Source organism: Hemicordylus capensis, chromosome 4 (genome assembly GCF_027244095.1).
Source record: "Hemicordylus capensis ecotype Gifberg chromosome 4, rHemCap1.1.pri, whole genome shotgun sequence".
Classification (NCBI taxonomy): Eukaryota; Metazoa; Chordata; class Lepidosauria; order Squamata; family Cordylidae; genus Hemicordylus; species Hemicordylus capensis.
In genome coordinates, this window is record NC_069660.1 from 167,576,875 (window position 1) to 167,596,637 (window position 19,763).

Below are 19,763 nucleotides of genomic sequence, written 5' to 3' on the forward strand. Positions count from 1 at the left end.
TCACCTCAGTCTTCTTCATTTGCTTCATTACCTGTGCCTAGTGCTTATTGGATCAGTTGACCCCACTCTACCCTGTGCTGATGAATTGTCATTTTTCACTCCATCAGTAACGAAGGAGCCTATGTATTATGAGAAACTTGAGTCCTTAACTTTGCCAGAGCTAGAGTGGACATTCTATGGATATGATGCAGACACCCAGCCTCTGACTAGGAAGAGGGAGGTGCCCAGAGATGGAGGTTTGGAGTGGTTTACACATTTGAAAAATAAATAAATGAGGGCCTAGGACATTTCAGAGATCCATCAATGCAGGAGACTTGGTTAGAACTTAAGACTCTCGAGATAACTTAAGTGGACAATAAGATTCCACTATTAATAAAATCAAGATCAGTCTTATGATTAGATGTCTTTATTTTGTACTGCCCAAGAGCATACAAATATTGAATCCAAAATACTGAATTGACAGATGTCTATAGAGCAGTATGTTTGGATATTTCCTTATAAAACTGCAGAAGCATTTGCTGTAGTCATTTGCAGATATAGTTTGAGATGTTTTTGTATATCTACAAAAGATCATAACAGACTTGTTTACATGTTTTCCAGTACACATTGTCTTTCAAGATTATGCAGTTTTCCCAGAATCCAGTTTGTCACAATAGCAGTTTACCAGTTATCAAACAATATATATTTGCTCATCTTGAGAAATTAAGACAGTTAGTCACAATCCAAGCAAGTCTTATGTAGTACAATGTATCATATATATTAGTGCCAGCTCAGTTATGTTTTTACCTAAATAACTGCTTAAATAAGCCAAGCTAGGAATGAATTCCTATTTGGCTGTTCAGTGCTCTGACTCCCAACCCATTCAGACAGAAGAAGAGGTGCCTTCAGTTCTTTAACAAGTCCAGGCAGCTTTGCAGGAGAGAAACATTGTTCTGGAAGGGAATGAAAGGTAGTTAGTTCTGTAGAGGAAGCAGCCAGTCATCAGGCCTGCCACTGAATATATACAATAGAATAAGAAAAACCAACAGATTGTCAAACTCCCTCATGAACAATACATGAGATTTTGAAATCAGTCCGATACGTGGCTGAATTCTATAAAACCAGACAACTGACAGGCTCAATCTAGAAGCTCTCTGGTCTGGTCTAGGGGTAGAAAGTGAATGAAAAAGGGCCAGTGGATGAAGCAAGGGGGGAACAAGTGTCCCTGGGCCCCTAAGAGGGGGCAGCAACTAGGCACTAGGTTGATCTCTACTCCCCACCACCACCACATGCCTCTTTGAAGGTGGTAGCATGGAGGCAGGGGCCTCCATCTTCCATTTTTGTCTTATAGTGCACTGCAAACTTTCTGTGCCTCTGCACTGGTCATTTACATGAGATTTACAGCTTCTGTTCAATTTGAACAAACCAATATACAATTTTCTGTATATGAACATGTCAAAATATAATTTAGAGCTTACTTGGAAATCGTCAAAAAAACTTTATACTACAGTATTAAAATGTAGATGTCTGGTGTTTAGTCAGTCAGCTGTTGTATATTGTAGCAGAAATCTGGGCTACTAGGTCTCAAATACATGCTTAGTTGGGACCATAATGTATCTTGTCTAGAAGAACCATGATTGGTCCTTCTGGGGGGAGAATGCTCAGTTTACAAGCACCAATGTATAACTAGATATTAACATAAAGATAAGAACGAGTATCACCACAATTTTGTGATGTTCTTCACCCAGCACCTGTGTGTGTTCGGTGAAGGCCCAGCTGTGATTCTCATTATGCAATAAAGTGCTTTGAATCTGATGGAAAGGGTGCTGGCCTCTACCTAGAAAGAACCTAGAGTGTAGTATTTCCACTACAATATTCATTACTGATTTGTTTGCCAACTGGACAATCCTTATACAAAAAAGACTAGTTTGCTAGCTGAAATGGACAATAAGCAAAATTGGGCACATGTACACTTTTGAAGAGTGATTATTTTAGAGAAGACCTAAGGAGTTTCTGAATCTTAAGAACAATCCTAATAGGCATGTTTACTCAGATATAAATCCCACTATGTTCAGCATGGCTTACTCTCACAGAAGTTTAGGTAGTCTTACTTTAGAATATGTACCTTTGCATGCTTGATCTCTAGTTCAGTCATTTCAACTAGATTTTTACGAAATGCTGCTATTCGCTTCCGTCTGAAGCTGTTCAGTTCTGTGATTCAGAGAAGCAAGGCAGACTAATTTGAGGGATGGAGTATTGATTTCTTTGTAAACTTAATATAAATATTTGTAGTAGTTAAATAATTTTGTATAATTTCAGTTATCCTAACCGCAAAACATTTAGATTTAAGGCAAACATGGAAATCCAAGCACAAACCCAAAGTGGCTCTCCAGACACAATGTTAAGTATGCATAAAAGATTATGGGCACAGGTATTTCTAGTCACATGATCCCAGAAATTGCAGTCACACAATTACATTTTCTCCTGTTTGTTCATGAAATGCTGAAGCCCCAGCCTCTGTAAGCTAGCTTCCCCCCCTCATTAATCAGCAGCCCCTAGCACGTTTGGGCCTTGGTCTACAGCAACAGCTCCTCCTGCTTCCCAGTTAAGAGGGCATGTAGGGCTCACTTGCCCATGCAAGCACACAAGTCAAGTCTACTGCCAGATTGTGCCAGGAGAGAACAAGGGAGGGAGGGCTTCCTGCCTCAGCCTACTCACTCACTCTCTCTCTGGGCAGGGCCCTGTTTTGTTTATATGTAAGAGACAGGTTTACAAACCAAAGTAATAGCTAGAAACATTTAAAAGCTGGCAAGAAGTGTATATGTGAAAAGGGTTAGGAAAAAAGAGGAAAAGCAGCACGAGTCAGGTTGGTTTTTGTTTGTTAACACTTGCTGTTTGAAGGACATCCCTTCTAGGGGTGTGCAATTTGATTCACTAGCGAATCAATTTGCTTCAAATCAAGGTGATTGGCAGATTCATTCGTTAATTAAATAGCTGCTTAAATGAAGGGGCTGATTTGACTGAGAATAGAATTCCCCCCCCCAATTTGTAACAAATCAATTTGCTAGATTTGCTAGGATGATACCATTTTGTCTCTGTTTTTCAATTGCAATTGGCTTGAGATCTCCTTGCTTCTTGATTGGCTTGTCTTTCAAATCAAGTGTTGGCATGGGCACCTGTGCCCTCATTGGCTGGCGGCGGTGGGAGGGTGGAGCAGGCCAAAGGAGAGATTTTCAAGTTGTATATAAGGGGCTGCTTAGAGGAAGAGTACCATTGCTTTTTGTGCCTCAAAAGAGGATCACCAGAGAGAGTCAGCAGCAGCATTGAGAGCAGAGTGGTGGTGGTCTGGGCCTGTCACCTACACTTGAGTGGAGAGAGAGCGCGTACATGCAGCTTATCCTTTTAATTTGCAGTGCCAACTTTTTATTATTATAATATTATTATTATTTGTATCAGCAGCACCAGTGGCTGTAACTGATGCCGCTTGGAATTTCCTTGTGTGTTCAGAAGAGAATTAAAGTTAGAAAAATTATCAAATTAATAATTAAATCAAGAAATGGAATATTATCAAAGATGTTATATTTATTCCAAATGATACTTGTAATTAATACTCTGACATGTTGTAAATGTTGGTGTTGGCATGTGTATTTATCTTATAAGATCAAAGTGGAAGAAGTTTGATAATAGTTCGGGAAATTATTAAAATGTATAATCTGTTATGTGAAGAAACAAGAGATGAAGTGGTAAAACTAACAATGGTAAAGTGGGTACAAGAAGTAGGTCATAATATTAATCTAGAGGTCTGGGAGAAGCGGTGGAAGAAAGATCTCAAATTCACAGTGTGCTATAATGTAAAAGAAAATTTGATAAAATTGATATATAGCATTTAATACCTAAGAAATTAGCTTTAATTTACAAAAATGTATCTAATAAGTGTTGGAGATGTAAAGAAAGTGATGGGTCCTTTTATCACATGTGGCAGTCCTACAGAGAAGTAAAGAAGCCTTAGGATATGACTTAGGATGAATTTAAAAAGATTCTCAAATGTATGTCACAAGAGACTTGAACCCTTTCTGTTGGCCATAATCAATGAAGAAATCCTGAAAGAAAACAGAAATTTCTAAATTTACTGTATTAGTAAGAGATGGCCATTTAGGAAGTTTTCTAGATGATTGGAAACCCTCTTTCTGGTACAGGAAAAACAATGTAAATTTGGATTTATCAATGGGGCTTGAAATGTAAAAACAACAGTTGGGGAATTTGTTTGAGTAATGAAACTAAAGGATTATTATGGTAAAATATGAAGAAAATATTTATATGAGAGCAAATATAGATGTTACAGTATAACTATGTTGAAAGATGAACTGGAAGTCATATTGATATATAGAAAACAAATAAAAAATATAAATGCAAAGGAATTTCCTTGTGTGGTGTCTTTTTACCCTCACTGCTTGTAGCTAGCACTCTAATAACTGAAGTGTTGTGATGCTTTTTCCTAATTTTATTTAAACTGTACCAGCAGCCCCCAGGCTTTAACTGGGTGCTGCTTGGAATTGTATTCCTTGTTTGTTTCCTTTCAGTAACCGAAGTGTGCTGTGGTTCTTAAATTTTTGCATCCCTGCTGCCAACTTTGCTGCGGCTATGTGCTGCCTATGCCTGGTTGATTAGTTTTTGGTGTTTGTAAGCTGATGTGTGGTGCCCAGCCTGCTGGGCTCCCTTTGTTTACCATGTTTGGGGTTGTTTTTTAATTGGGTAGGTGGGTGCCTGACTGATGCCCACCTGCCCTCCCCGCCAGCTGTCAAGTCCTGGTGTCTGCTCAGCCCAAGAGTGCCTCAGAGACACACACCTGGCAGACCAGCTGAAGATGCCACTGGAAACCTCCAGCCAAAGACGCCAGAAGGTGAGAACCCAGGCCCTTCTGGTTTGGGGAAGGGAGGAATTAGGCAGTAGGACTGTTGGAGTATGAGAGAGCGCGACAAGACAGTAATCCCCTGCCCTTTTTTGCCTTCCCTTCCCCTCAACTTTCCTCCTTGCTGCTCTGATTTAATTTGTTCCCCATTGCTGAAGGGATTAAATTTTTCTACCTTCTGTGTGCACCACAGTGCTATAAAATAGTGCAGTGTGTGGCACAGAGCATAAGCAGACCACCCCTGACGCCACACCCTCTTAAAGGCATCTCTCTCCCTCCCTCTCAGCCAGGAGCAGAGGGTGGGGTGATACTGCTGTTTGTGGTAGGCAAAGACGAGAGGAGCCTACTCCCCAAGTCCATCTGTGCCACTGATGTGGCTGTGTACAGGCCTAGGGCCTGTACAGGCTGTGTTCAGGCCAGGAGCCTTGCCCCACAGTACAGCTGCATGTGTTGGCAGAGTTGGAAATAGTGGGGAGGTACTCCCATCAGGGGAGGAAGCTCTTTTTCCTGTGGCAGAGGAGGAAGAGGTGCAGTCAGCTGCTAGCCCAGCCAGATCGCTCTCTCCATCCTCCCCAATTCCCACTGGCAGTGCAAGCCCCTGGTCTGAAACTGAGGAGGAGCAGCAGCTGCCGCCACTCATTCCAGTTGTCCCTGGACCTTCTCAGCCCCGGATGGAGATAGCCCCTAGAATGAGCCAGCAGCCCCAGTATCACCACCACCAAAATGGTCATGGACCAGGAGCAGCATGGTGTGGAGCCACTTTCAGCTTTGCTGGAGCAACCCACAGGACTCGGGTCAGCAAGGGTAAGGACCTCAAGCATCTTGGGATGGCAATGCTACAGCATCTGCAACAGCATCACCCAAAGGTTCCTGCTGCTGCTGGCAGCAATAGGCCTGGCATGTCCTCTGATAGTGGCAAGGCACCTGCTCCCAAGCAGGAGACATGGTTGCAGTTGGTGGGCAAGCGGTCTGGTTGCTCAGACCCAGGTCATTGGGGAGATGATTGTTTTGGACGATCAGTCATTCCAGTTGGTAGAAAATGCCAGATTCTGCAGGTGGCTCCAACTGCTTGCCCCTGACTATAGGATACCCTCACGCACCACCTTAAGCAGGCTGATGGTTCCCTCCCTGTACCAGTCGTGCAGGGAAACTATGTTGGGTCTGCTGAGCACAAGATCAAAGTGTTACTACAAGCATATGCCTACAAATGTGCACTTCACTGCAGATCTGTGGAACAGTCCCACTGGGAGGCACACCTTTCCTGACCCTCATGGCACACTGGTGGGGGCAGGAGTGTGAGAGAACAGCTGATGCTGGTGGCATAGGTGGGGACCTATGCAGAAAAGCACGGGTGGACTGTACTGCATGTTGAGGTGCTAGAGAGGGCCAGCGTGGTGTAGTGGTTAGAGTGCTGGACTAGGACCGGGGAGACCCAAGTTCAAATCCCCATTCAGCCATGAAACTAGCTGGGTGACTCTGGGCAAGTCACTTCTCTCTCAGCTTAACAGGGTTGTTGTGAAAGAGAAACTCAAGTATGTAGTACATCGCCCTGGGCTCCTTGGAGGAAGAGCGGGACATAAATGTAATAAAAATAATAGATACTCAGTACACAGCAACTGAGCTGTCGGCAGCCATGAATCACAAGGTGGAGGAATGGCTGACCGGGCAGCCAAACTGTTGCTGAGGGTCATGGTCCCTGACAATGCTGCCAACATCACAAAGGCAGCCAAGCAGGGTCAGTTTGTGCCAATCCTGTGTATTGCACACACTCTGAACCTGGTTGTGCGGGATGCACTTGGCTCTTCTGGGGCTGCGGCCAGGCAAGACATTCCTACTACAGGTGCTGGGCGCCATCCTGCTGCTGCCACGGCTGCTCTTGTGGAGAAGTGCAGCAAGATAGCAGTTCATTCTACTAGAGTGAGAAGTGTAGGCATGTGCTCAGACATTAGCAGCTTGATCTTGGACTACATCCCTCTGGATGTTCAGACCTAATGAAACTCCACATTTCTCTTGCTCCAGCGCCTGTAGGAGCAAGAGGCGGTCATCCACACCCTGGCAAGGAGGTATGGCTTTGAAGTGTGTGACTTATCCAATCAGAACTGGGTGCTGCTTTCAGAGGTTGTCTTGGCACTCGAGCCATTCTATGTTGCCATGAACAACATGGCAAAATAGTTGTGTACTAAGACAGCAATACTGGGCCAGTCTCTGCCCTCTGCTCCACTCCTGGAGAAGACGATGGGTGAACCCCAGACCACACTGACCTCTGAGGAAGCAATCGCCTTGACAGGTTGGCTGAGGACTGGAATGGTGGATTAGCTCAGGACACTCTTGGGTACATTGGCAGCACATGTTTTGTCCTGCCTATGGTGACCCAAGGATGAAGGACAAAGTGGTCACCCCTGACATGCTGCCCAGGTGGAGGGACTTCCTGGTTGCAGAGATTAGGCAAGCAGAGGCGGCGGCGGCTGGGGCGCCAACTGCTAGTGTGCAGTCCACCCCTAGCAGCAGTGCTATTATCACTGCTGCTTCCCAATCCAGCAGTGCGGTGTCTCTGGCAGACCCAAGTGATCCAGTGGTCCCACCTCCACTTTCTTCCCAATGGTTCGAAGGGTTCCTTGGCACCTTGCCAGGGGTACAGGAGAAGCCCACCAAGCTCTGCAGGACTGCTGAGCAGTGTGTTCTGCAGTAGCTACAGTAGCTTGTGGGAGGCTTGGAAGTGGAACCACATGATCCATTTTTAATAAAAATCATTGACCTTCGGACCCAGACAATAATTCAAAAATCAAATATTGCCTGATTGCCAGATTGTTTTGTGGGCTCTAACACCCAACCCACTTGGTGTCCCCTAGGACCTACCAATGGGAAACAATGGGGTGATTCAAGTTCCCCATTGTTCCCTATGAGGCAATTCACAGGTCTCTGAATAGATTCGTCTTTTTCCAATTAGATTCACTAGCGAATCGAATCGCAAAACACAATTTGTGCACACCCCTAATCCCTTCACCTAGAATCAAGTTTGCTTCCAGCCCTGCATGGATCACTAGGGAACAAAGCCACAAACTGCTAGCGAAGTTGCTAAAAAGTTTCTTTCCCCCAACCATCACTAGTTTGCCCTTCTTTAGCAAAGTTTAAACTATACTGCCATCTACTAGGCAGTACACTAGCGTTTGAGAAACTTTCTGGTACAACACTTCATGCATCTTATTCTACCAAACTTCACAAAAGTCAGAGAGAGAACCAAAAAATGTTTTTACCTTGTTTTGCAGATTCAGAAAGTTTTTCAAATCTTTGGCAGCACTCTTGCTGATGTGCTTCTGTCAATCTGACGTCTTTGCCTTTCAGTCTAGCTTTATCCAGAGCTTTATTAGAGTTCTCATAGTCCACAAGGGCCCGTGTACGTCTGTACAAGAGATCCTAAGAGGATTAAGTTGAAGAAAGTGAGTTCTTGGTTTTAGGAACAGAGAACGCTACAGTAACTATATATTTTATGATCTAATCATTTTATGATCTAATCCAGAGTAGGGGTGGGCATGAAACTGGCTGGGCTGGTTCAGTTTGAGTCCGGACTGGGACAGTTTGGTTCTGCCCTCCTCGAACCCCCCACCGGTTCGGTTCAGCTCGGGGGGGGGTTCTGTGAATTTATTTTTATTTACTTAACCCCTCTGGGGGGCTTCTCTAAGGCCATGGGGGATCCCCTGAAGTTCCCCCTCCCCCCTGGCCTTCGCTTTGCCAAAAACCGCCCAGTTCAGGTAGTCTTCAACCCTTTTCAGGCCTGTACCCTGTCATAGCAACCATTTTTGAAGCTGCCGTGCATGCGCAATGAGCCCCTGCATGGCCTAGGTCATGAGCCGGCCACGACCTTGAGCTATCAAACTAAACCGGTTCAAAGTCAAACCAGTTCGGATTCGAACCTGTTTGCACATCCCTAATCCAGCGTTCATCTTATATTAACGTGCATCCAAAATACAGGGAGAGACTTGGTGAATGTTAGGACTTAGAAGGCATTTGGGCATAGCTCCACCATTTATATAGGATATATGATGATGGCAGAATGCAAAGCATCACACTGAACACAGAAGCCTTTACATGTGAAGGGGGAGCTTCATGTATGTATCCAGCCCAATTACGCAAACAACATTATGGAATGCTGGGGGGAAAACAGATACGAGCAGATAACTGAGTACAAAAAGAGCGGCCTGAACCCACAGGGATATATGAGAGCTAAGGCTCAGAATGAGGCTTGAGAGGGATGCAACAATAAAAAGGGGTTCCCACCCCATATATCCAAAGTAAGACATCAGTCAAATAAATGGTAAGTGAAGAAGTGGGTGAAATGCTAACTGCTTAATGCCTATTCTAGTCTTCTCCCACAAGGGAAGTATGGCCCAACTGGGCAACAGTTGCACAAATGAAGGAAGGAGGGAATCACAACTCAAAGTAGGTAAGGAAACCTAGCCATTTTAAACCAATTTAAACCCAGGAACTTGCAAAGGCAATCACAGAACCACCATCTCATCTTTGAGAATGAGTGAGGTTGTCCCAGTTTTCAAGGAGGAGAAAAAGGATGTGCTGGGAAATAGATTAGTCAGCTGGACATCAGAACCAACAAGACAGATTAAGCTGTTATGTCACCTTAAGAGGCGCAGCAGGGAAATGCTTGACTAACAAGTAGAAGGTTGCTGGTTTGAATCCCTGCTAGTAATATATCGGGCAGCAGTGATATAGGAAGATGCTGAAAGGCATCATCTCATACTGCACAGGAGGAGACAATGTATTCTAACAAAGAAAACCACAGGGCTCTGTGGTTGCCAGGAGTCTACACTGACTCGACTGCACAATCTTTCCTTTCTATGAGCATTTAGAAGCCAACACAGTGATTAGTAGGAGCCAGCATGGGTTTGTCAAGAAGTCATGCCAGACTAAGTTGATGCCCCTTTTTGTGTCCAAACCCTGAGAAGTGATAATTCGACTCTATTCTCCTTTGTCAGACCTTACTTGGAACAATGGCTGACACTCAAATGCAGCACTCTCACTTCTACGGGGTACAACAGGAGCCCTTGAGCAACACCCCAGTCCTCCTCCATGAGTACAGTTGCACAAATGTCCTTAGACTCTGGAGCACTTGCTGCACTCTGAAAGGGCTCTGCAAGATTGGAAAGATGTCATGTCAGCAATGCATTTCTGATCATGCAGAGATGATCTGGAGTGTGTACCTGAGTCTAAAAACTCCCAAACAACTGCACTCACACGAGGACAGAGGTTTTGCACAAAGGTTACAGGTTGAGTATCCCTTAGCTGGACATCAGAAATCCGGAATGCTCCAAAATCCAGAAACCACCACGGCGTGCACCGTAATAAAACAAAAAACAAAACGCCCCAGCTCACTCGCTTGCAGATTCCCGATTATGCTGCTTTTAAACATGCAGTCAAAACTTACTTATTTCAGAAGGCTGTTAGTGAGAGGGATTTTGTCTGTAATTCTCTCTAGTTGTAACTCTGTTTTTGTTGTGAAGCTTTTTAATGTTTTTGATGTTCTCGCTTTGGCACTAGAGGGAAAAGGGAAAGCCCCCCCTTCTCCGCTCCCTGCTCAGTTTGGTCCATTTATTTATTTATTTTATATCCTGCTCTTCCTCCAAGGAGCCCAGAGTGGTGTACTACATACTTAGGTTTCTCCTCCCAACAACCCTGTGAAGTAGGTTAGGCTGAGAGAAAAGTGACTGGACCAGAGTCACCCAGCTAGTATCATGGCTGAATGGGGATATGAACTCGGGTCTCCCCAGTCCTAGTCCAACACTCTAACCACTACACCATGCTGGCTCTGGCACTCTGTTGGTGCCTGCTCTGTTTTGTAAAGGTATAGTACAAGGTATTGTCAAAAATGTCAGGTTTCCTACCTGTAACCGTAGTTCTTCGAGCGGTCTTCTGCGTATTCACACTTGGGTTATGGGCCTGCACAGTTAGCAGAGTCCGGAAACTTCCATAGCTTCACCCCTGAAAGCCAAGGGGGAAACCCCCCCCATAGGATAAAACCCCTGAATACCTTAGTCCAGGAGACCGCCGCAGCCACACAGGCACCAAAACAGGTAACCCTAATGAGAGGCTGTAGCAGGGAGGCTGGGTGGGAGTGTGAATGCACAGAAGATCACTCAAAGAACTACGGTTACAGGTAGGAAACCTGCCCTCTTTCTTCGTGGTCTCTGTGCACCACACTTCAGATAATAATGAGCTCCACCTACCTGGAGACAGACTGTAGTACTAATGCCCCCAAAGCAGCTTGAGATCTGGACCGTACATCCAGGGCCTAGTGGCGGATGAAGGTCGACAGGTTCACCCAAGTAACCGCCCTACATATTTCTTCTATAGTGATTCCACTCCAGAAGAGCTCTGATGTTGCTACTGCTCGCATTGAATGGGCCCAAACCGGGCAAAGTAGTGGCTTCTTAGCAATTTGATAGGCCAGGCCGTTTCAGAAGCCCGAAACGAAAGCCTCTGTGTCGAAACAGGAGTGCCCTTAGTTGGACCAAAATAGCTCACAAAGAGCTTGTTTGACTTTCTAAAGGCTGTTCTGTCAACATAGAAAGCCAGTGCTCTCCGAACATCGAGGGAATGATATGCTCGTTCTCTGTCCGTGTTAGGATTAGGGTAGAAGACAGGTAACCACAACTCTTGTGTCACGTGGAATTCAGAAACAACTTTAGGTTTGAACAGAAGGTCTGGACACAATACAACTCTGTCCCTGTGGATCATCAAATATGGGGAGTCGCAACGCAGGGCTCGAAGTTCACTAACTCTTCGAGCCGAAGAAATGGTGACCAAAAACAATGTCTTTAGCGATAGAAGCTTCAAGTTACAAGTGGCTAAGGGTTCAAATGGGGGCGACATCAGCTGAGTAAGCACTAGCTGCAAATCCCACAAAATCAACACTTGTGGGGCAGGTGGGAACAAATTCAACAACCCAGTCAAAAATTTCTTAACCATTGGGTCAGTGAACAAACCTGACGAACTGTGGTAGGACATGATTGCTGCTAGGACACAATCGTGCCACACAGACGTCTGAGCCTGGCCCGACTCCCTTTGGGCCAAAAGATATTCTAAAATAGCAGGGACTGGTGCCCAATCCGGGTTGAGGTTCTTTTCTGCGGCGTGGGAGCAGAATCACTTCCACTTAGCCCCATAACTCTTTCGCGTGGACGGTTTCCTGGCTGCATCGAGGACCCTTTTAAGCAGGTCCAGAAGAAGGGCAAGTCCTATATCCTCCAGGCCGTTAGGTGTAGCGTTTCGAGGTCAGGATGTAGCCTCCGTCCGTCCTCCATTGTCAAGTGTCGGGGTTTCAGTAGTAGGTGTCTGAAAGTCTGATTGGACAGGTCGAGGAGACTGGTGAACCAGGGCTGTCTTGGCCACCACAGGGTGACCAAGATAGCCCTCACCTTGTTTCTCTTTAGCTTCTCCAGGACCCTCAGGATCAATGGGAACAGTGGGAATAGGTAAGCAAATTCCTGACCCCAATGATGAAGGAAGGCATCGCCCAGGGATAGGTGATTGGTTCCTGCTTGGGCGCAGTAGCGTTCGCACTTCTTGTTGGCAGCCATCGCGAAGAAGTGTATGGATAGAGTTCCCCATTCGTGGAACAGGCTGCTCAGTGTCTCCCGATCAAAAGACCATTTGTGGGGGCTGAATGATCGGCGGCTGAGCGTATCCACTAGAGAGTTGAAAGCCCCTTCTATGTGCACAGCTGTCGACCATATCTTCTAGACCTTGCACCATGTCCACAGTTCCAACACCAGCAGCATTAGGCTCTGAGACACCTTCCCGCCCTGATGGTTCAGGTAAGACCGAGCTGTAGTGTTGTCCGTCAGGAAGGGCAGGCCTCTGATCCAGTGGCGGAAGGCCTTTAATGCTCGAAAGATGGCCATGAGCTTGAGATAACTGATGTGTCTGCGTCTGATCGAGGAAGACCACCTGCCTGCCACTGTTAGGTCTCTGAAGTGGGCCCCCCAACCGGAGGTGGACGCGTTGGTTGTTATGGACAACTTCGAGGATGACCTCCGAAAAGGCATCGCCTCCTGTAGTTATGACCTCCGTGTCCACCACCGGACTGCCACACACAGTTCCCTGGGTGGCCAGAGGCATGTGCATTGGTGTTGCTACTGGGGGTTGAAACTGTCCAAAAACCATGCCTGAAGGCACCTCATAGGGAAGCGAGCCAATGGGAGTATTGCTGTGGTAGAGCCCATGAGCCCCAACAGCCTTTGTATGTCTTGCACAGTGTGCCTCCTGTGCCAACAAAAAGAACCTGCCACAAGTCTGAGGCAGGCAATTCTGTGGGGAGCCAAGTATGCCCTCACTCTCGGGGAATCTAATATCATGCCCAGAAATTCCAATCTTTGAGTCTGTGTGAGTGCAGACTTCGCCAAGTCCTGCAGTAAGCGAAGGGTGAACTGCAGGTGTTGCAACAGGCAGTGTGGTGTAGCGGCCACCAGTAACCAGTTGTTGATGTACAGAAAGACGTTACTCCCTGTAGTCTGAGGTGAGCTGCCACCACTGCCATGCACTTTGTGAAGACACAAGGTGCTGATGCTAGGCCAAACGGCAGGACCTTGTATTCGTAGGCCCTGCTGCCCACTCAGAACCAAAGGTACTTACGATGGTGAGGCGTGATCGACAGGTGGAAGTATGCGTCTTTTAGGTTGATAGACACAAACCAGACGTCACAGGAGAAGAGGTGCAAAATAGTTGAGATTGTCACCATCCGAAAACTCTGGTACTGAACAACAACAACAAAATTAGCCCTCAAAGGTCTAAGATGGGCCTTCGGCCCCTGTTGTGCTTTGGGATGGTAAAGTATCTCAAATAGAAACCCATATCCAGGTGGGAACGTTCCTCCTCTATGGCCCCTTTTTGTAATAAGAAGTGTATTTCGCTTAGTAGTTCTGGGGAAGGCCTAGTATCTTTTAGGCCAGAAAAGGGCGGAAGGGGGACATATTCTATGCGGTAGCCATTGCATTGCGGTAGCACTCAAGAGTCTGATGTGAAAGCTGCCCACGCATCGTATCGGCTGGACAGGCGAGAGGCTGCAGAGTCACCGTCTCTTGGGGTAGGAGGGCTTGGGCTTGGCGAATCTCGACTTATAAGTAGATGAGGTGTTGCCCTTGTGCTGCTGATACTTGCCATGCTGTCGAAAGGAATCAGACTGGTAGCCCAACTGATAGTTTTATTGCCTATTTTGGCCATAACGTGGCCAGTATGCCTTGTGGAAAAAGCTGAGGAGGAAGATGAAGAGTAGGCCATCCCCATAGATCTTGCCGTTGAGCGGAATGTCTGTACTTTTTCCAAGGTATCATCAGTTTGCTGACTGAAGAGGGTCTCTCCATCGAATGGCAACTCTTCGATGCGGGTACGCGCTTCCTGCGAAAGAGATGTTGCATGAAGCCATGCGTGCCTCCTAAGGGACACAATTGCTGCCATGGTTCGAGACTCCACATCAGCGCAGTGTCTCACCGAGTGGAGTTGTTGTTTAACTACTCGGGCACCCTCCTGGAGGAGGGTGGTAGCTGTCTCCCTCTGGTCTCACTGAAGCTGGGCCAGAAAAAGGGGCCAATTTTTCGAAGATAAAATGCTGGTATCTAGCCCAGTACGCCTGGTGATTTGCTACTCTGAGCAGAAGGCTGGATGCAGAATAGACACGCTTCCCCAGTGCATCCAACTTCCCCCCTCCTTATCAGAAGGGGTTGACAGCAGCCACTGCTTAGATTTCGATTGCGCTGACTCCCACCACCGAATTAGGGGCAGGGTGTCTAGAAGGGAATTAGTGTCCTGCTGATGCACCCTATACATGCCATCCAACTTCTTAGAGGTGGGTGGGACTGATGCTGTTTTTCCCCAAGCAGATTTGATAATTTGGGCAATTGTCAGTATCAGGGAAAGTGCAACCAACCCTGAGGTTTGAGGTTGAATTAGTTTGAAAATAGAGCCCTCAATGCACAAGTTAGGATCTGATGTGTCCAAACCAAGTGAGGTGGCCATAAGAAGCAAACACTCAGTATAGTTCTTGAGTTCTGCTAAGGTGGCGCCATCAATCTGATCTACTCCAAAAGTATCCGCCTCACTGTCAATCGGCTTGTCTCCTGGGACAGCCAGTGCATCCAAGGGTTACAAATCTGCATCAATTGGCAGTTCCAGATCTGGACCTATCGGTCCTGATTGTGGTAATGGTGGGGGCACGGTCATGGCAGCCACTGGCAGTGGAGGATACAGCTCCAGGTTCGGAGGCTCTGGTACCAGCGAGCTGCATATTTTTGCAGGCTGCTTCTTCTTTGGTTTCTTAGGGCTCCTTTTTGGGCTAGGCAGTGATTCCGTCCTAGAACCCGAACAGGAGCGCAACCGTCTCCTGGCTTCACACAATTTATGTTATGCACAGTCCCCTGGAAAAGGCTCTGGGTAACATCTGTAAAGCACGGGATAAACATAACAGTCTTCTTCATCACTGTACTCATATGCCCAGTGCTGCAGCCGCCTGCCTATCCCATAATGCCAATCCCACCGAGGACGATGATGCCCCTCTGGCCTCCATGGAGGAGGGATCGGTGGGGATGAGACTTCCGATGAGTTAGCAGAGGAATCGGGCAGGCAAGGGTGCACCCCAAGGGGTTTTCAGCAGCCGTAGACCTCGCTTGGAGAGCCTGCTCCCACATGAGCGCTGCTAAGTGAGACACCCAATTCTGATGGGCTTGCTTGGTAAATGATTTGCAATACACACAAAGATCAACCCTGTGTGTCTCCCCCAAGCACGGTAGGCACTCAGCGTGGCTGTCCGATGTCGGGATTTTGGCTGCGCAACTCTCACAATGCTTAAATGTCGCTTTAGCCAAAGTGGCCATAAGTGATTGCAGCCCGCAGGCCGGGACGGCGGGCGGGCAGGTGGGTAACAATCAAATAAACACGCAAAACAAAGAGGTAGAGAAACACTAGTAAGAAATAAGCAAAGTGAGAATAAAATAGAGAACAAACTCTGGAGAATATCAAGCGCGAAGCCAGAGGAAAGATCCTGCTGTGGCAGCCGTTAGGATTGAGGTACTTGAGGATTCTATCGGGGGGGGGGTGTTCCCACCTTTTGGCTTTCAGGGGTGAAGTTATGGAAGTTTCTGGAATCTGCTAACTGTGCAGGCGCATAACCCAAGTTTGATGCACAGAGACCACGGAGAAGGTCCTGTTTTTATACTTTAAATAAAACCTTAAAAAATAAAATGCAGTAACCTTTCGTGTTTAGACTTTGAGCCCATGCCCAAGATCTCATTATGCAAATATTCCAAAATCTGGAAAAATCCAAAATCTGGAACACTTCTGGTCCCAAGCAGTCTGGATAAGGGATACACAGCCTGTACCATCATGTTCCCACAGCCCGTAGAAGTGTAAGCACTGCATTAGTCAGTGTGTCAACCACTGTGTCCAATTTGGGGGAGGCGGGGCAAGATGGCGATGAACTAACAGCCTAGGCTCACAGCTCCTGCCCTTGCCCGGACATTTCTCCATCCCAGGCATGCCATCCAAAGGGCTGACCCCATCCAGAGGCAGGAAAAGATTGCGCAAAAGCCCCAGCAGCAAGAGCCCCCCCAATGAGGGAGCAGGGAAAGAGGAAGAAGAAACAGCTGAGGACTGAAAACTTCTCCTCAACCGAGGCAGTGCCGTGTACTTTGCTGTGAGTACCTCGAACAAATATGCAGCCCTGGCCATGGCCCACATTGATAGACCAGCTCCTAGGGAAACTGATAGCAACTCATCCATTTCCAAATCCCTTCACCAAAGAGAGGGGGAGGGAAACTGCCCAAGACAGAACTCCCGTAGTACTAACGCCAGCCAAGCAACTCATCCTCAGCCTGATCTTATCACCCAACAGCTGAGCGACGCATGTCTTATCTCTGCAGAATCTTTAATCCTGATACTAGGGCGTCTAAATCAAATCGGGGAGCAAATAGAGACTTTTACTAAGGCTTTTGCCCACTTTTCAACTAAGCCCCAGCAAGGGGTTAACAATTCTGTGGATGTCATTACAGCCCTCCCTTCTTCCTCAGCATCTGAAATTCCTTACCGAGTGCAAAGAATTCTCCAAGATAAACAAATCTTAATTTGCTTTCCCAGAAAAGACGCTTACCTATGGACTAATTAAAAAAGAATTCTTACCTCACTCTCTGAACTTCTGAACTATCAGGTCTCCCCATCAGAGTTTGAACGTTTCCACTTTTTATCAATCCAGCTGGATTACAAAAGATTACTTTTAGAGTTTAAATCACCCAGATTGCCTAACCAGCTATTTCGTTCAAAACAATTGCTGGAAACATTCAAAATTTCCCTCCAGCGTGTATTCAAAGATTTTGGCTCCAGAGGTTTATTTAATGGTTTCATTAACCTTAAACCAAGTTATAGTACTGCCTTCTCAGCTCCAAAGCAAAAGCAAGGTCACACAATCTTGCTAGTCTTGATAAGCCACAGCCAACTCTTTCCACTGTTATCGATATTGACAATGATTCGGAGAATGAACCCACCTGGCTCTAAAAACCCTAGCGCATCAGGGGTAGTGGTCTCAAAAATAACGGATTTACACCCAGGAGTGCTGCTATCTACAGATCCACACTTTGACAGTGTTACTGCCCTCCTTGCCCTAGACATGCACTTCGCCTCGAAACTCCCAGCCCTGCATCACAGCCCCCTCCTCTGATGTCGAGGAAATGGCTGTGGGGCCAGAGGCAACCCAAGAGAGGGAAGAGGAGACCCCCCTAGTGATAACCTCATCCACAGAGACATCACAACAATCCTCTGTTGATTCAGGAGAAGCCTCGCCCATAGTGCTTGAGCGGGGAATTGACCTGCCCCTGACCAGCAAGGTGCAACTGAACATCGTGGGAGACTTAGAACCTCCCCATGGAGGTCCAATGCGTTTCCAGGCCCCTAATGATGCATTTTCAGACACAGGCACCCAGAACAACCCAGAAGTTGCAGAAGATACTACTACACTGGGTGTAAGGCCCGGATCCCCCCCCTCAAGATAGCACACCAGAGCAGAACCCTCAAGATAGCATATCAGAAGCAGAGAACGCGATGGCCTCTTCTACCACCCTGCTTGGGCTGGATCTAGATCAGCTGGTCGAAAGGACAGAAGTGACAGTGAGTGCCCAAAATCTTGATAGCACTCCACCATACATCCAATGATATCCAGCAGACCAGGGTAAAATTGGGGTTCTAACGTGGAATGTCAGTGGCTGGCATGCTTCTATCTCAGATCCCTCCTTTAGAGACTGAACATACAGATATTGATACAGGAATCCTGGACTACCAGGGATCTTTCACTCAATGGCTTCCATTCATATACTGTTGGAGCCGTACCCAGGGTAGGCCGTGGCAGATGCAAAGGAGGTTTGGGTGTGCTTACTGCACGCATCCTCAAGACTGCTTCCACCAACTAAGCAATTTGCAATGGCTGTCCTGGTCCAATTCAGCCGATGCAAATTGCTGATAATTAACATCTACCTCCCTCCTCAACACAGAAGATCACAGGCCAGAACTTTGTGGACTGAACTCAAAAATTATGTAGCAGATCTCATCCACTCCAATCCCAATGCATACGTGGTGCTGGGCAGTGACTTCAATGTTAGGATGGGCCCAGATGACCACACTTTATATTCCCAACAAAAGGCCTACCCACCCAGCCCCGAGGCAGATGGACCCTTTGTTATCCACCTTTCCAAGGATCAAAAGTCAAACTACGTGGGTCTCCGCTTGAGCCAAATGGCCACAAGACTTGACCTCTCCATTCTGAACGGCTCATTCGAAATAGACCACCATGCCAAGTTCACCTTCCTCACCAGCACCAGAATGAGCCTGATTGACTATTTCATCACATCAGAGAACTTGCTTCCATTAGTGGAGGGACTGGAGATTGTTCCTAAGTTTGATAGTGACCATCTCCCTATCTCACTGCTCCTAAAACCATTCATTCATCAGTCACACATTGAGAATCAATACAATCCTTCTATATTTTGAGCAGAGAGAGTATATTTCCTTGCCAAATGGTCACCACGGCTGGATCAAGAGCTTAGTGAACTACTTGCTTCTGACTGTTTGCAGTCTATCCACTCATCTTTACTAAAAAGTGACCCTACTTCTATGCCTCTGGAGTCATACAAAGCACTAGTCCGGGAACTACACCAGCTCCTCTCTCGCAGAACCTGTGAGCCTGGTGTCCTGCATCAACTGCCTTCCAGGCAGTGGTTTGACAAGGATTGTGTTACTGCCAAAAAAGCTCTCACCAACACCTATCAAGTTTACAAAACCAGCACTGATTTGAGGGCTGCACAGAATCTTCTTCAGCAGAAAAAGTATAAACTTCTGCTGGCCCGCAAGAAAAAGAGAGGTCATGAAACAGGCCTGGATACGATTAATCCAGGTCGCTAGATCTAGGGATTCGGCCATGTTTTGGCGCCTCACAAAGTCCTCTCCCAGTCATGGACCAAATCATCTGGACTGCCATATTCATCCAGGGACCTGGGAGAAACACTTTTATGATTTCTATAAAGATCCCACTGCTGCGTGCAGAGTTTCCTCTAGTGCTATTAAGGACACCCTGGCATGGGCCCTGGTATCAATCTCAGAGATCCATAGTTTTGTCACCCAACTGAGGCCAGGAAAGGCTCCAGGGGAGGACCTCACAATCTGGACTGGTGGGCCCCTATCTTGGCATTGCTCTTTACCTCCATCGGCGCAAATGGCCAAATCCCCAAGGACTGGGGGTTTGCAATTATCGACCCCATCTTCAAAAAGGGCAAGAAAGATGATCCTGCCAATTATAGACCTATCAGTCTACTCAATACTATTAGTAAACTGT

At 46.7% G+C, this 19,763-nt stretch overlaps 1 protein-coding gene across 6 annotated transcripts in view; it reads right to left on the bottom strand.

Annotated features, from left to right (window-relative positions):
* Positions 1-390: 390 nt before the first annotated feature.
* The window catches only part of SNX5 (sorting nexin 5), a 96,413-nt gene continuing 77,040 nt past the window's right edge, over positions 391-19,763 (bottom strand). For 5 of the 6 annotated variants that reach the window (XM_053246956.1, XM_053246952.1, XM_053246955.1 and 2 more), the window contains 3 exons: positions 8,143-8,302; positions 2,105-2,190; positions 391-932 (listed from right to left, as the gene is read on the bottom strand). In XM_053246956.1, the coding sequence (XP_053102931.1) occupies positions 885-932; positions 2,105-2,190; positions 8,143-8,302 (294 nt within the window). In that variant the 3' untranslated portion in view covers positions 391-884. The remainder of the gene's footprint in view (positions 933-2,104; positions 2,191-8,142; positions 8,303-19,763) is intronic. The other variant, XM_053246954.1, reaches the window with a different exon arrangement.